Genomic DNA, 15,922 nt, shown 5'->3' with positions numbered 1-15,922 from the left:
TTTTTTATTAACATCAGTATTTTTAAAACCATTTACTTAATGTTGAATATTTAGGTCATCCATAGATTGGAGCTGTTCTGTATCACAGTACCACAGACACTGGCTGATTTTCATTTGATTCTGGCAAATGCTGTAAGAAGGCAGAGTCTCAGAAATGAAAAGATTCTGAATACCAGCCTGGACTAGGGTTTTATATAGTTTTTATTTTAAATCATTAAAAACATACCCAACCTGACCAGCAGAAACTGGGATCATAAAGACTTTTGTCTTTTCTAAAATTGGTCAACCTCTTAGGCATAGGCTGGTCCTTGTGATTTCTTAAAATCCATGGACTCCTGGTAAGAGGTATGAGACAATTCTAGAAGTGGAACATTCCATCTCTTGCACTTTTTTTTTTTTGCAAAGAATCATGAATTGAATCACATCTATAAATCCTGATGGAAAACTGCTGTCTCTCATAGATCAAAAAGTACAAGTGGGACTGGGCACTGAACTCAGTGGCAGAACTGTTGTTTAGCCTGTGTGAGGGCCTGGGTCCAGCCCTTGGAGACACACACGTGCTCATGCATGGTGCACAGTGCCATCCAAATGTCAGAATCCATCACGTTTCTCTGGCATTTCAGCATTGGGCAGTTTGGTGAGCTGCCACCCATCCTCAGCTGTATAAAGATCATTAAGTCTTACGTGCCTGGGGAAGTCCCTGAGCACATTAAGACTGATGTATCTTCAGTCCATCTGTCATTTGTCATCATCATTACTTTGTTTTGAATTTTGAGGCAGGGTTTCACTACATAGGCTGATGTTGAATATACAGTGTAGCCCAGGCTGGCCTCAAACTCCTGGGTACTGGGACTACAAGTGCGTGGCATCATACCCAGCTGTCATTTGTCTCTGAGCACCCAAGGATCTTCACTTACAGGGCACACAGCCTTGACATTTCCCAGTGCAGCTTTCCTTTTGTATTTATGTTTAAAAATAATTTAAGTTTCTCTGTGACAGTACTGAATAGTGTAGATTACATGTTATAAAAGTTTCATACACGGGGTTGGTGAGATGGCTCAGTGGTCTAAAGCACCTACTAAGAACAAGCTTAGCAAAGCACAGGGACCTCGGTTCAATCCCCAGCACCACATGCCAGCCAGTCCCGCCCCCTGGTGGGCTGAGCTGGCCACACACACACACACACACACACACACACACAAATTAAAAAAAAAAGTTTCATACATAACTGTAGATGCTAAGCCTCATTTGCAGCACAGAGAAGGAACTTTAGGATGTGCATAAGGCTGAAGCAGACCATGCTGATGAGCTGTGGTTACAGAGGCAGCCTATTTGTTTTGTTTTTGAAGAGCAGTCACCTGGCCTCAGCTCCTCAGCATAGACTTGAACTTCTTTCTGAGCCTTCAAAGTCAGTGCTTCCTGATCTCTGTGGACTAGAAAAGATTCATAGTATTTTGTTTGATAGATGATATGTTCTCTAAGAGGCTAGATGCCATACCAAGTTATTTTCACTGGCTGAAGACATGGTAAATGAGGGAATCTTTCTTGTGATTATTTTGTATGGAGGACCTGCATGATCATTTGTCATATTTTACTGGCATTTACCCACGCTGTAAGAGTGAGTTGCAGGCTGAGTTTCGGACTGTGTCCAGTTCTGAAAGTCCACTAAGCAACAATCAGAACTAGGATTTCTTTAGACTTGAGTTCTGAATGGGTCTGGATACAGTGTAGAGATAGCTTCGAGCAGTGGCTTACACACTTTCTTGGTCCAAGCATCTTTTTACATTCTTAAATACTACCTAACCCTGAGACAGAAGGTTAAAGATCTGTATTCTGTGGCTGAACATCCTCTGCCAGTTAAGCAGTGCTGTGTTAGTTACTTTTCTTTCATTACTGAGACAAAATACCTGACATGCGAAATTAAGGAAGGAAAGGTTTATTCAGCTCACCACTTTGTGGAGGTTTTAGCCCATAATCAGCTGGCTCCAAGGCAGGGTGGCATGGCAGAGGGCAACAGTCGAAGGCGTCAGAAGACAGCAAAGCACAAGACCCAAGGGCGAGGGCAGGCCTCTTTCCCTCCCTCATACTGTGTACCGGCTCTCCACTGCAGCTGGGCCCTTTGCCTGCTGAGCTCTCTGAGCTCTCCTCTTGCACAGGATAAGGATGTTTACAAAGTAAGGACCTGTCCCCTACTGAGTCAATTAGTTAAACTGTTAGACTTCTCAGGTTGACACAGTGTATCAACCATTACAAAGGCTAAGGCAGGTGGGGAGGCAGCTGGCAGTCCTGGGTGAACCACTATCACGCTTGGCCAATCTCAACAACTCCCCAGCTTTACTTTTTTAGTATAGTTTAGGCTTGAACTCATTATGTAGCTTGGTGCCTTGACCTTGGAGCAGTCTCCCTGCCTCTGCCTCTTGAGTACAGGGATTACAGGCATACTCCACCACGCCCGCCTTCCAGCTTTACGTTTGGGAAGGTAGAGTACAGAAAGGTCATGTTGTCACAGACTAAATGTTCCTTTAGAAAGCCCCAGTTGGAATGGTGGCTCGAGGATGTGCCTCAGTAATGTTTGGGTCGCAGTGAATAGGACTTGCACACAGGTTAGGGAAGGGAATACCTGACAGGCCCGGAGTACCAAGGTCGAGGCCCTGCCCTCCTCTGAGCTGCCACACTGCACAATGCCAGGGAACCTCGTTCGGGTCCTGACGTACATGATGGTGTCCCTGGTGTGCACCTACTTGGCCATTCTAGCTCAGCATGTAAATGCTTGTGTCACTGTTGTCATCATAGAACCCAAGCTTCTTGAGGTCAGGGACAGTGTCCTGCACATCTTTGGGTTCCTGGAGTGTGCAGCCAAGACCTAGAGGCACGGTGGGCACAGAACCGCTCATTTTCTGTGAATGCTTGGCATCCTCCCCGTGGCTGTAGTTCCCACAGTCAGAGCACCAGACCCAGAAATGATGCCTTCTCACCAGCGCTGCACATACCAGGGGCTGTAACAACACCCTTTGCCTCCCATAGGTGTTGCGCTTCAGTCGTGGGCGAAGCCTGAGGAAAAGGAGAGAGAGGCTCAAGGAGGAGAGGAGGGCGCAGTCTGTCCCGAGAGAGGAGGTTGCACAAAGCAAGGTGGGGGTCCTCCTGCCCGCCCGGCCGTGGCCGCCCACTTGTCTGTGTCCTCCTGCCTTCTTCTGCTGGGCTCACCGGGCCCTCATGTCCTCCTCGGCCTCTCCTTCCCCCTGGGGCTCCTCAAACTGTCACTAGCCTTCCCCTCCCACGTGGCATCCTCTCTCCACTCTGCTGGGATTCTGGATCCTGTGTCTTGACATGTGGCACAGGATCATGCCTGGTGTGTGGCCAGCACTCTGGGTGGGCATGTGTAGCCCCATATTTGTGGCCTGGGCACATCACTGCCTCTCTGACACTGCCCTTCATTGTGTAGAATAGGAGTTCTCTAAGTGCAGGACTGGTATCACCCAGGACCTTGCTACAAATGCAGGTTCTCAGGCCTCCTTGTCCATGGATGAGCAGCTCTGGATGGAGTCCAGCTTCTGGGGTTGAAAAGCCCTGTAGTTGTTCTTGCTGAGAACCCCTGTTATAGGCTGCTCCCTGACTTAGAGAAGAGTGGCCCAGCCTTTCCAGGCCTTTCAGGAGGACAGCAAGGTGACTTGTGGCCCAGCAGAGGTTATCACCAAGTACTTGCTCTTCTCTTTGCCTTGACCTAAAAGATGCTTCTGCCACTTAGGACCCAGTAGACAGAGGCTCGGTGAAGAGCAGCGAAATGTTAACATTTTCAGTGTAAAGGCCTTGTGACTCTAGCTCCTCTTTGTGAATTGTACATACTAAACTGTAAAAGTTCTCCCAAGAACGAGAAATATGATTTTTTTATTTCCGAGTATTTTTACTCTCTACCATAAATTGTGGGGGGTCCAAGTTCAAAGAATGAAAGAGGTTGTATTTTTGTTGAAATACAAAAGACCAACAATCTAATATTTTATTGTGTATGGTAGGTTTCTGGAATTCTAGTATTAGACCCAAGAATATATTTCATTTGAGACTGAATAAAAGCCAAATAGGAAAAGCGTTACATATTGACCACCAGGCAGTGTTCCCTGTGTCTGAAATTTGTCACTAGTGAAGAGTCCTATGGGCCTCATTGGACAGAGTTTTGCAAGCGTACAACTTTACTGCGTGGTGAGAAAAGCTGAAGGAGCAGTGTAACAGGCTTGTGGGCTTTCTTCTGTAGGGAAGTGTCTCAGCAGGAGACACCCCCAGCAGCGAACAGGCTGAGGTCAGAAAAGAGGAAGCCAGAGGAGATTTTCTGTCCGCCTCCCCAGAGCCCAGAGTGAAGGATAATCGGAGGAGAAGGTCAAAGCCCAAGGTCAGGAGGCTGAGGAAAGCAGCTGGGAGGGAGGGAGGGTGGCAGAGGATCCAGGGACAGGTCATGCTCATTGGCTGAGAAGCCTCTCAGCTGGCTGGGTGGTTTGGGTCCAGAACATAGAACTTACACGGGACAGAACTCAGCCACAAGGTGGGCATGCGGTGTGGGCTTGGGGTGGATGCCACAGGGAGATGGGAGCCACTGGCTGGGCATGCACTCGTGCAGATGTTGCAGGGCTCAGGGGTGTTGGTGCTCTGTCTCACAGGTGTCGGCACTGTCTGACCTCACCCCACCCGCAGACCAGCAGCCCGGACCCCAGAAAGACTCACACACTCATCACCCCAAGAAGAAAAGCAGGCATCGGTGCTTGTCCCCACCCCCACCCCATGAGTTCAGAGCGTACCAGCTGTACACGCTGTACCGGGGCAAGGATGGGAAAGTGATGCAGGTACTGTGGGGCCTGTCCGGAAGGGGCCAGAGCCCAGCAGTAGGGCTATCTGTGGAGCTTAATTCTGGGGGGCTCGGGGTACCTCAGGCCTTGACCTAAAAGATGCTTCTGCCACTTAGGACCCAGAGGCTCGGTGACACAACCTCACCATTCTCGCCATTTGCAGATGACTAGGGGATAGAAGCAGCTTGAGGACAGAGGGACCGTGCCTTACCTCGGAATGTTTTTAGTGCCTATTGGGTCCAAAGCGCAGGCTGTAGGTCATTTCAAGTGAGGACAGGATGGGTGTGTCCTCCATTGCCTATATCTCCTGATACTCTGCCAGGCACATAGTGGCTGCTTAAAGCATTGGTGGAAAGAATGAAGTGTAGTTTGATTACTTCTTGTTTTCCCTCTTAGGCACCAATAAATGGTTGTCGATGTGAACCTCTAATCAATAAGCTGGAGAACCAACTGGAGGCCACTGTGGAAGAGATAAAAGCAGAGCTGGGATCAGTTCAGGATAAAATGAATACAAAGCTGGGACATATGGAGAGTAAGACCCAGCATCAGGTAAGTAGCCTCTTGAACATCTTGGATTCTAACATGAGATCAAAGACTTCGGGGTGTGGGCTGGGCTGTAGCTTGGAGGTAGAGCACTTGCCTAACATGCACAAGGCCTAGGGCTCCACCCATAGTGCATGTACACACACACACACACACACACACGCACACACGCACACACACGCACACACACCCCTTCCTCCAAGAGAGATGGGGGAGTGGCTGTAGCATACCTTCTGCCTCAGGATGTCCAGTGAGCTGGCAGGGAGGAAACTATATATGGAATTTTTGTGAAGTCCATTTATTTAGACTTTTTAAGAAAGGTTTTAAATTGCTTCTGATTATACAAATAGTAAGGTTTTTTAAAAATTTTATTGAGAAGCAAATAGCAATGAGACAATTGCAAAACATTAATAGGACAGTTTCAATAATTAATACACTGTACGTTATCTTCTTAGTGGTTATCCATAGCACAAGATGCAGACATGATATCCTGTCCAAACACTATTAGTACAAATCTTTCTTCTCATTGAATTAAGCAAAAGTAGCTGTATATCTATCCTAACTATTCTGTATATACAGATAGAAAATGGTCCTTCCTTTGTATCCCCCTTTTTGTTTAGTCCTGTCAGAGATGGGTATTCCATTGCCATCTAAATACTGCAGGTGGGTGAATTCAGGAAAATAATTCAACACAGTCCAGCAGTCCACAATAGTAGTGGATTATCCGCAGGACTGGCAATGTCAGAACTTGTTGACTTGGGCCTTTCACAGCTCAGCATACTAATATGGCTTTACTTTATATACCTCGTTTTTATACTTTTCTGCTGGATGGTTAAGACCAAAACAAAGCAAGACCTATATAACAAGAAATGTAACTTTTGTACCTGATAAGGTCAGTCAAGTACCCTCAGGATTTATCCTGTAACCCTGTACCACAGTTTGCAGATCCTTTGTCAGTGTTGGCCATGTGGATGAGTCATGGCCATTGCTTGATCAATTTGCTCTCTGTGAAAGCCTGAGAGAAGGTTTTCTTTCCATGTGACTCTCCCTAGGCACACTCTATGTCATCGATCATGTTGCTCTGTGGCCCCCATAATCTCCTTGTTCAGAAAATTTGGGACACAACTGAGTTACATGATGTTAGAGTATAGGTTTTCCTATGTCCTGAGTCTTCACTGACCTTCAAAGGCTAGGGTCAAAATGTTGGCTATCCTTGCAGCCCTTCTATCTGCAAACTTAGGTTGTTAACCCTCCAGAAGAGAATCTTATTATTACCCTGCAACATATGCAGTTGGGTTTAACCTCACTGTCTGAATATCAAACATCCTAGGCATAACATGGAACAGGTACTTTCCATCAAGTATTGATATGTTAAACTTTAAGTCCCTACAGAACATGGAGAAAAAATTTAAAAAATGAAAAAAATTTAAAAAATATGAATAAACAATTACATATTTTCACACAGAAATCTAGAAATCCAACCATACACAGCATTGTAGCAGGACATGCAAGGGCCTGAGTTCAATCCCCAGTTTCGCTAAATAGTAAGTTTTAGATCCCTCAAAAAAGGTAAAAATTGGAAGAAAAATAACCCATGAACCTATATGATAAAAAAACTTTGAATGTTGAGGTTTTACAGGCTTTTCACATGTCAGCATGCTCTACACCCTTCCTGGTTGCCCATGCAATTAAGGCAAAAGTCTTTTCTTTTACAGTTTATTTGGAAAATTGTCAAGCTTACAAAATAAGAATAAAATCATGGCCGTGTTGCTGTATGTGCTTCATCTCTCTAACTTCCATTCTTTTTTCCTCTTGAACTGTGTGAGATTTAGTTGCAGATGGCTTTCATTACACCAGGGTACCCTGAGAGTAGAGACTGTCTCCTTCCCTGCCAAACACTCTCGACATACCCAAGAAACTAAAAATACTTGTGCAGTATCCAGTCTGTATTCAGAGTCTCTCAGTTGTTCCCCAGTGTTTTTAATAACTGGGTTTGTTTTTTTTTTTACGGAACCAGGGATTGAACTCAGGCCCTTGTGCTTGCCAGGGAAGCGCTTATTCCACTGAGCCATCTCCCTGGCCCCATAACTGGGTTTTTAATCCTGTTCTAGGCATGGTAAAGATTTTTTGTGTATTTGACTGTAATCTGGAACAATCCCTGATTCCTGCTTCTACAGTTTTCTGTCTACATTATTAACCCTTTCATACATAAAGATCAATTTTTTTACAGATGATCTATATTCTGGATTTGCCTGATACTTTCATTTGTGTGTGTTGTTGTTTTTTAAGATAGGATCTCCATATGTAGTTCAGACTGGCCTTGAACTTGTAGCGCTCGTCCTGCCTCAGCCTCCCAAGTGCTGGGATTACAGGCATGTGCCACCACACCTGGCTGTTATTTTAACTGTCCATGTCTCACTATCCCTGTAAAATGCAAGTTAGGTGTAGAATAGTAGTTCTTAAGGTGTAATCTGTGGACCCAGCAGCATCTTCTATGGATTTGGAGAGCTGGGAGTGGGAGTTGCAACTTTCTTGGTTCTCATTAAAAATTGAATTTATTTTTTATTAGTGAAGTTTGCAGTGTGTAATGTTCACATGCCTTGTGGGAGTTGGTACATGTGCGTAACACATCTCCGTACTCTGCTTCCCTTCTCCATCCCTTGATCTCCTTCCCATTTGAGAAAGATCTATCTCTTTTTTCATATAAGGGAAACTGCAGTATTTAAGCTTGTGTGTCGGATTTATTTCACATTACCATTACAGTCTCGTGTATCCATTTTCTTGCAAATAATTCACGTTTTATCCTATACTACAGAATAGTCCTCAATTGTGTGTAAATACAACATTTTCTTTTTCATTCATCTACTGGTAGACATGTAGGCCACCTCCAAGATTTAGGGATTAGGAGTTGTGCTGCTATAAACATGGTTTTGCATGCATCACAATAATGTGATGGCTTTTAACTCTTTGGGGAAGGTACCTAGAAGTGGAATGGCTGAGTTGAATGGAATTTTTCCTTTGTTTTTTGCATGATCTTCATACAGATTTCCATAGTGCTTGTAGCAATTTACACTCCCACCAATGTAGAAGGTTCATTTTCCCCACAGCCTCACTGGTGTTCGCTATTGGATTTCTTGACAGTAGTTATTTTGTCTAAGGTAAGATGGAATCCAAGTGCCATCGCAATGTGCATTTCTTTAATGGCCAGCAATGTTAAACTCTTTTTCATGTGTTTATTGGCCATTTGTACTTCTGACAAGTATCCATTTGTTTACTTACTCATTTTTTGATTGAGTTTTTTATTTCAGTAGGTCTAAGATTTTTTTTAGTTCTTTATATAGTCTAGATATTGTTTATACATTCTGTAGGTTGTATTTTCACTCTGTTGCTTCTTTTGCTATGTACAAGCTTTTTAATTTAATAAGATCCCACTTGCTGGTTCTTGGTTCTAGTCCTGTGCATCTGGGGTTCTGTTAAGAATGTCCTTGCCTATGCCTGGAACTCCTGGAGTGTTACCTTTTCCAGCAGGTTGATTCTGTTTTAACAGCTCTTGATCCATTTTGATTATAATTTTTTAAAAAAACATTATTTGTGTGTGTGTGTGTGTGGCCAGCTCAGCCCACCAGGAGGCAGGGCTGGCTGGCATGTGGTGCTGGGGGATTGAACCGTGGTCCCTGTGCTTTGCTAAGCTTGTTCTAAGTAGGTGCTTTAGACCACTGAGCCATCTTACCAGCCCTTGATAATTTAGTGCATGGTTTGAGATGGCTTCTGCATTCAGTCTTTTTTTTTTAAATTTTTTATTTATTTGTGTGTGTGTGTGTGTGTGTGTGTGTGTGGCCAGCACAGCCCACCAGGGGGCGGGACTGGCTGGCATATGGTGCTGGGGGATTGAACCGTGGTCCCTGTGCTTTGCTAAGCTTGTTCTAAGTAGGTGCTTTTAGACCACTGAGCCATCTCACCAGCCCTGCATTCAGTCTTCTGCATGTGAGTAGCCAGTTTCCCCAGCATCACTTATTAGTTTGTCTGAATTGAATCACACTTAAGAGTAAAATTCTTTACGTGCAAGGTCCTGAGTTCAATCCCCGTGGGGGCCTGCTGGTTAGCTCAGTTGTTTAAGCGCCTGCTTATGCAAATGCAGTCAGGTGCAGGATACCATGGTTCAATCCCCAGACCCACTCTTAAGGCAGCCTGAGCCAGCCAACAAAAAATTCTGAGTTCAATCTCCGGTACCACCAAAAAAAAAAAAAGAGTAAAATTCTGGCTGCAGTCCATGTTTTAACAGGACCTCCAGGTGGTGCTTTTGTGTGCTAACGCTTGAGAAGTGGTCTAGAAGGTTATTTAGGTTTAGGTATTCTGGCAAGAATATGTTATAGTTAATGACATAAACTTTAAATTGCCTTACATGTACAAGTACACAATGTCAGGATGTCTCTTTATTAATGATACTGTTTGATCACATAGCTTAGCTGGTAACCTTCATATTCCTCCATTATAAAGGTTAATTTTCCTTTTGCAGTTAATACAAGGAATGATCAAATGTTTGAATTTTTAAAAGTTATTACAGTAAAAGATACATTGCTATGAACCCCCTTCCAAATACTCTCTTATTTCAAACACCCTTATTCTGTCCTCCTTGCCACCTTTTGGGGCAGTTCTGGAAGAAGTGCTCTGCAGGTGTCTTCATGAGACGTGATCAAAATCCAGTGAATGCAGCTGCCAGTAAAGCAGGTCTGTGAGCATCATAGTGTGTCTTCATTCACCTTACTCACTAGATCTGGCACTGTGCACCTTCTGGCTCGTCTTCAAAGTTAAAATGGTAACAAAAGGTCAACATTTTGAATCAATTTAGGACATCGAGGCAACCATGACAATGCAACTAATTTATACTTTATCTTAGGAAGATTATGCCACCATCCATAATACTCAAGATGGCCACAACAGTGCAATCAAAGACACCCAACAGAAGACTTTCAGGGCTGCTTCAGAAAGTGGCAGGAATGATAGGATGACAGTATTTGAGGTGAAGGGGAGTATTTTGAGGGAGGACTAATGGAACTGTGTCCTTTGCTGTAATAATTTTATTTCAACACCATATTTATTAATCACATCATGTAATAAATGTGTGATGGGTAAGATTTTTCAGTACAAAAATACTTTACAGAAATGTGCAAAATAATACATGCACATTGGAAAATCATATCACAGAAATATGCATCTTAGTGACAGTGTTAAAAGCCTCCCCACCTCCTATAGGAGATGTTATACAGACTGGATTCCCCAAGAGGTCACTTTTAAACAAAAAAGGAACCTTGCTGGCTTTCTGGCAGCTTGTTTTATCATGCAGAACACTGTGTTTTGTTTTGTTTTGTTTTGTTTTGTTTTGTTTTGTTTTGTTTTTTGGTGGAACCAGGGATTGAACTCAGGTCTTGCGCTTGGGGGCACGTGCTTATTCCACTGAGCCATCTCCCCAGCCCCAACATTGTGGTTTTTGATTGTGTACTGTGGAAAACAGTATTTTGTTTCCTGCTTTTCTCATGTTGTGAGCATTTTCTCATGTCCTGAGAAACATAATATCCTAGCATATAAATACAACATAACTTACTTTTATACTATGGTTCATATTTATGTCATAAGCGTCTAACTACTTGGATAGGGAAATTGAATTAGGGATTTTGCTCAGAATTAGGATAACAGAAGCCAAGGTTAATGTTAAGGCTCTTGATAAATGTTGGTTAGTTACGTAATAGAAAACCTGTACCAATTTTTATCCTACCCAGCAGTGTCTGAGTTTCATGTCTGTTTACTAAAAGTTGAACATTTTAAAATGTATTTGGTGTTTACATTTTGTGGAAAGGCTGTTTTCAGAATCTTAGGGCTATGATAAATTAGCTAAGGTTGTTTTAGCTAGCTTCTCTCACATAAGGCTAGACTGATACTAGGTATCCCCATAGCCTCCCTTCACTTCAAACAAGGTGAAAGACTGGGGTGTAAGGTCAGTCCTTTTCTACATGGCATAGCCAGAACTTTGGCCCCGCAGAAGTCAGATCCTGAGGCCTGGGCCAATGCACTGTAACCTGGGAACAAAGCCCCGTATCTGCACAACTGCTGATGGCAGAGTTGCCTCCCCGGGAAGAGGATGAGGAGCCAGAGGGATGGATAGGCTGTCCTAAGAAACAGTGAGTGATATCACTGATGTAGGACAGAGGAGCTGAAACATGAGGTGCGCCCCACAGCCCCAGGACTGGTGTTGCTCTTTTAATTATCTGAACATCTGTATGTGGAGTGCCATATATGTTGCCAACAGGAGAGGAATGCACCAGTGAGTTGCCATGGGTGGGCCCCTGCTAACAGTAGTTCCAGTCTCTTCCTTGGACAATGACAAAAACAGTGCTGTTAGGGCCTCCAAGAAACATCAGAATGGAGGGAGGCTCTGAAGGGTATGACTAACAATAATAACCACTTGATGTGTTAAGCGGTTCCTTAGTCTTCCCACAATCTTTTGTACACATGCTTTGGCTGCTTGCTGTATAGCACCAAAAATCCCTGCTTGCTGAGTATTCTGCTCATTTCATTACCCTTTGGGCATCTGTTCATGTTTGCATAATTATGTGAGTAAGGGCAGAGTAAGGCAATAGCCCCGTATTTTAGAGGTAGTTTTTCCTAATAGTCTTGAAAATAATATTCTAAGGCTTAGAAAATTCACATTTGCCTACAAGGCCTGCATTGCTCAAGTTGTATACTTACTGTCTTCATGGTCTCTTAAATCCATTAGGACTTTGAAAACGAGAAAAAGAAGGAACATTGCCCTTAGAGAAATACGCACAGGAATTCGAAAAGCTAGTGTTCTATGAACACTGTGTGAAAAACAGTGAGACGTTGGCTTGCTTGTGCATTTTGTGGGCTCTGGTCTGAATACCTGAGGCTGCTCACAAGTGGAGAGATGGAGGCCCATCCTATATCATCTCTGTGCGCTCTGTGCCCCTCCAATCCTAGATGCGTGTGTTGGACAAGCTGATGGCTGAGCGACTCTCGGCAGAAAGGACAGAGTGCCTGAGCCGCCTACAGCAGCACTCAGATGCTGAGAAGCAGGAGGGAGAGAGACGGCAGGTAAAAGTCGGGAGCTGTCAGCTTTCATTCAGGATTTGTGTGTCCTCTGATTTAGAAGGTTCACACCTCTGACACAAAACACTGAGGTTCCCTCCCAAAGTGTTTCCCAGCTGGCTGGTCTGTGTGTTGCTGAGTATGCTGGCAGTCAGTGGAGACAGCACGACTGGAACAAGGCCATCCTGAGTCAGCACCACATGTTCGGCATTCACTGGCAGGGTTGCCTGTCTAACCTGAGAGGGGTCCTGCCCGGAAGGCATTTTCCCAGAAACACAAGATGTGGGGTGTTTCTGAGTGTGCAAGAACTTATACTCCTAAGCAGCCAGAAATATTTGATTTGGAAGATTCTCTTGATGAAGATTATAGATAGCTCATGATCTAGGTGCTAGGTGTGGATTATAGGTGAATGGCTAATCTATAACTTCTAGGTTTATCAAAATGGGTAACCTCAGTTAGCAAAATTCAAAAGGGTCTTAATACTTTGATTCATAATCTTAATACTTTTAACTCGTCATCAAATTCACTTGATTTTTCTGTGTACTGATTACTTATTTTAGATATCCTTGGTGGATGAGTTAAAAACTTGGTGCATGTTGAAGATTCAGAATCTGGAGCTGAAGCTTTCTGGAGACCCTAGGGCCTCCAGGGCTAAATCTACACCATCTACTTGTGAATCCTCTACAGGTAACCCACGTACAGAATGCCTCTCTGCCTAAAAGTAATGGAGCCCCCAGATCTTGTTCTCCCCACCTCTGAAGGCCAGGGCTGGAAGTGTTGGACTGAGGAGTGAGCCCTAGCGGGAAATGAACCGTTGTGCTCACAATTACATATTCAGTTCCCACACAATAAAAAAGGATGTCATTTCAGTGCTCAAACATTTGCACGCAGGAGGAATACAACTGTTGGTCAGTAATAACTGTGTGTCAGGTAGTGTTGGTGGGCTTCGAGTGGAACCCAGAGGAGGTTTTCTCCCTTTCTGCTGTGCTTTTCCCCATCCCTATCCTCTCGAGTGGCCTTTTGTCCAACTATGCAAAGTCTCATTAAATGGCAGTTCATGTACTGAACTTGCCCCAGGTGCAAGAGATACTGCAACCAAACAACTTTCTATCAGCCACTAGTGGTTACTCCAAATGGTTATTTCTTTGATTGGTACTGGGACTGAACCCAGGACCTTTGCAGTGAACTATGTCCCCAACCCCTTGCTAAGTCACTGTGTTGCCCAGGTAGGACTTAAACTTATGACCCTCCTGCCTCAACCTCCCAGACTGTGATGTGTTTTCCACCATGGCTGACTCCATGGTGATAACTCTGAGGCCACCCATAGCCTTGATAGCTAAGCTCACAGTAGCACTGCAATATATAAAATGTTTTGTGCTGTCACGGCCATTTCTGCAAACAGCTTTATCTTGTCTGTGCTAACACTGAGAAACATCCTAGCAGTTTTCAGGTTAGGCCAAGTCATAGGGCTTGTCATGGAGCTGTGGGTACATGGAACAGGACTACTTTCCAAAAGGAAGCCTGGGATGAGGGACTAGCACACAGATAATATAGAATTTAGAGAATAAGATTATTTTTCTAATAGAAGAATGTTCATTCTGTTTTGATTTTTTTTGTTGTTATTGTTCGTTCTAAGACACATATTGTTGAGTTGTCATCCTTACATATCAGAAAATAAGACCTAAAGCCTTCTAAGGTAGAACTGAGAAACAAAATGAAAGTGTGGTGAATTTTTGGCTTAGATGTGACCAGTGTAGCTAAGACAGAATTCATGAAATGAAAGTTCCAGGGCCGTGGAGATAGTTCAGTAGAATAAGTGCTTGCCTGGCAAGCACAAGGGCCTGAGTTCAATCCCTGGTTCCGCAAAAAACAAAAACAAAAACAAAAAAAACCCCGACAAGCCAAAGGGTAATCTTGGGAGATAAAAGAAGGAAGGAGGGACAAAAAGGCAAAGAAAACCAGAGAGAATATGCTGATGGTTTATAGGATACCCAGGTCTCTCAAACATCACCCCGTGGCCACCTGGTTGTGAATGTGGGTTTGCTCTGATGTCTGTTTTCCTTCTGAAACCAGGTGTAGATCAATCAGTGGTGACTGCGGGCCCAGCTGCAGCCTCTGACAACTCTTCACAAGTGGTGAGGCCCAAAGAAAAGGTCCCCAACGCCACTGCTACCCACAGACTCCAGCAGGAGCTGTCCTCCTCTGACTGTACAGGATCCCGACTGAGGAATGTTAAGGTCCAGACGGCCCAGCTACCCTCGAATGAGGCAGCCAGATGTGACCAGGCTGGGCCATGTGTCAACAGAGGCACTCAAACCAAGAAGTCTGGGAAGAGTGGGCAGACAAGGCATCGGGCCCAGCAGCCCAGTGGCACTGGTGGGCAGGCAGCAGCCAGCAGCGAGCAGACTGCTCCTCACATCCGCAACACTTCTCAGGCCCTGGAGCTCACCCAGTATTTTTTTGAAGCTGTTTCTACGCAGATGGAAAAGTGGTATGAAAGGAAGATTGAAGAAGCACGAAGTCAAGCCAATCAGAAAGCCCAGCAAGACAAGGCCACACTGCAGGAGCACATTAAAAGTTTAGAAGAGGAACTTGCTAAACTGAGGACTAAGGTACAGAAGGAAAATTAGGACGTGGAGAAAAGAGAATTATTGAGGATTTCTAGCCTTGCAACTACAGAGTAGCAACGGCTAAGAAGCTGACTGTTGTACATGTAACAGATTTGCTTTTAAAAAAAGTCACTGATTTCTAAAATGTGCCAGAGACATGCTTCATATACCCTGAAGTTACAGAGAAGAGACTTCAACAATTAAGCTGAAACCAGGGGAAAGTTGGTCTTTCGGGTTTCAATACAAACCCTAAATCTCAGTCCAGGGTCATCTGAAAGTCAAAAGCTCAGATTAAGTAAACCATGTCAGAAGCAGAATGATGCATAACCCTAAACTAAAAATTCAAGATGTGTGAAATTTAAGTCAAAAGCAAGAAAATTACTTGTAAACTCAGTGAGTCATTTGCATAAATACACCTGCTGTGCCTAGGCAAAAGCGTCTTTGGAAGAGGTGCTCAGCCAGCACCTACCCTCCCCCACGCTAATCCTCAAAATGGTGAGGTTCTGATCAGGTAAAAATTTACCAAACACATTCTGGGGGGGACAGAGATTTTCATGATGTCATAAGATCCAGTATATCTTAGTTTTTTGAAATGCCAAGAGAGTATTTAAATGCCAAGTAACGACTGGCTGACAGGACCAGAAATGTTAATGAGCTCAAATGAGAAAATTTCAAATGACTGAATCATGGTTTTTATATTTTCAGCTAAAAAAAAAAAAAAATTAATCATAGCAGATTAACAGAAAGAGCATTCATGTAACACATACCTGAAACTTCTATAATGCACTCATAAACCTAATTAACTTAGAGAACCTTTCTGAATGAGATCTAATAAAA

General features: G+C 43.9%; 2 protein-coding genes across 13 annotated transcripts in view; one reads left to right on the top strand and one right to left on the bottom strand.

Annotated features, from left to right (window-relative positions):
- The window catches only part of Ankrd6 (ankyrin repeat domain 6), a 210,953-nt gene extending 195,035 nt beyond the window's left edge, over positions 1-15,918 (top strand). For 7 of the 9 annotated variants that reach the window (XM_023711923.1, XM_023711924.1, XM_023711926.1 and 4 more), the window contains 7 exons: positions 3,025-3,129; positions 4,247-4,381; positions 4,647-4,829; positions 5,229-5,381; positions 12,369-12,482; positions 13,037-13,163; positions 14,550-15,918. In XM_023711923.1, the coding sequence (XP_023567691.1) occupies positions 3,025-3,129; positions 4,247-4,381; positions 4,647-4,829; positions 5,229-5,381; positions 12,369-12,482; positions 13,037-13,163; positions 14,550-15,106 (1,374 nt within the window). In that variant the 3' untranslated portion in view covers positions 15,107-15,918. The remainder of the gene's footprint in view (positions 1-3,024; positions 3,130-4,246; positions 4,382-4,646; positions 4,830-5,228; positions 5,382-12,368; positions 12,483-13,036; positions 13,164-14,549) is intronic. The other 2 variants (XM_004628206.2, XM_023711928.1) reach the window with 1 other exon arrangement.
- The window catches only part of Lyrm2 (LYR motif containing 2), a 26,749-nt gene that overhangs the window by 3,724 nt on the left and 7,103 nt on the right, over positions 1-15,922 (bottom strand). The window contains exons 3-4 of one of the 4 annotated variants that reach the window (XR_002820464.1): positions 5,044-5,292; positions 2,382-3,051 (exon numbers count right to left, since the gene is read on the bottom strand). Coding sequence is in view for 2 of the 4 variants with exons in the window: in XM_023711931.1 (XP_023567699.1) it covers positions 2,751-3,051; positions 4,509-4,594 (387 nt within the window). In the remaining 2 variants the exon portion in view is untranslated. Of the gene's footprint in view, positions 1-2,381; positions 3,052-4,508; positions 4,691-4,984; positions 5,293-15,922 lie in introns of those variants that run through there. The other 3 variants (XM_023711931.1, XR_002820465.1, XM_023711932.1) reach the window with 3 other exon arrangements.

This window comes from Octodon degus, unplaced genomic scaffold (genome assembly GCF_000260255.1).
Source record: "Octodon degus isolate 3935 unplaced genomic scaffold, OctDeg1.0 scaffold00022, whole genome shotgun sequence".
Classification (NCBI taxonomy): domain Eukaryota; kingdom Metazoa; phylum Chordata; class Mammalia; order Rodentia; family Octodontidae; genus Octodon; species Octodon degus.
Note: the sequence above shows the minus strand (reverse complement) of the source record. Positions and strands in the feature narration are given on the sequence as shown.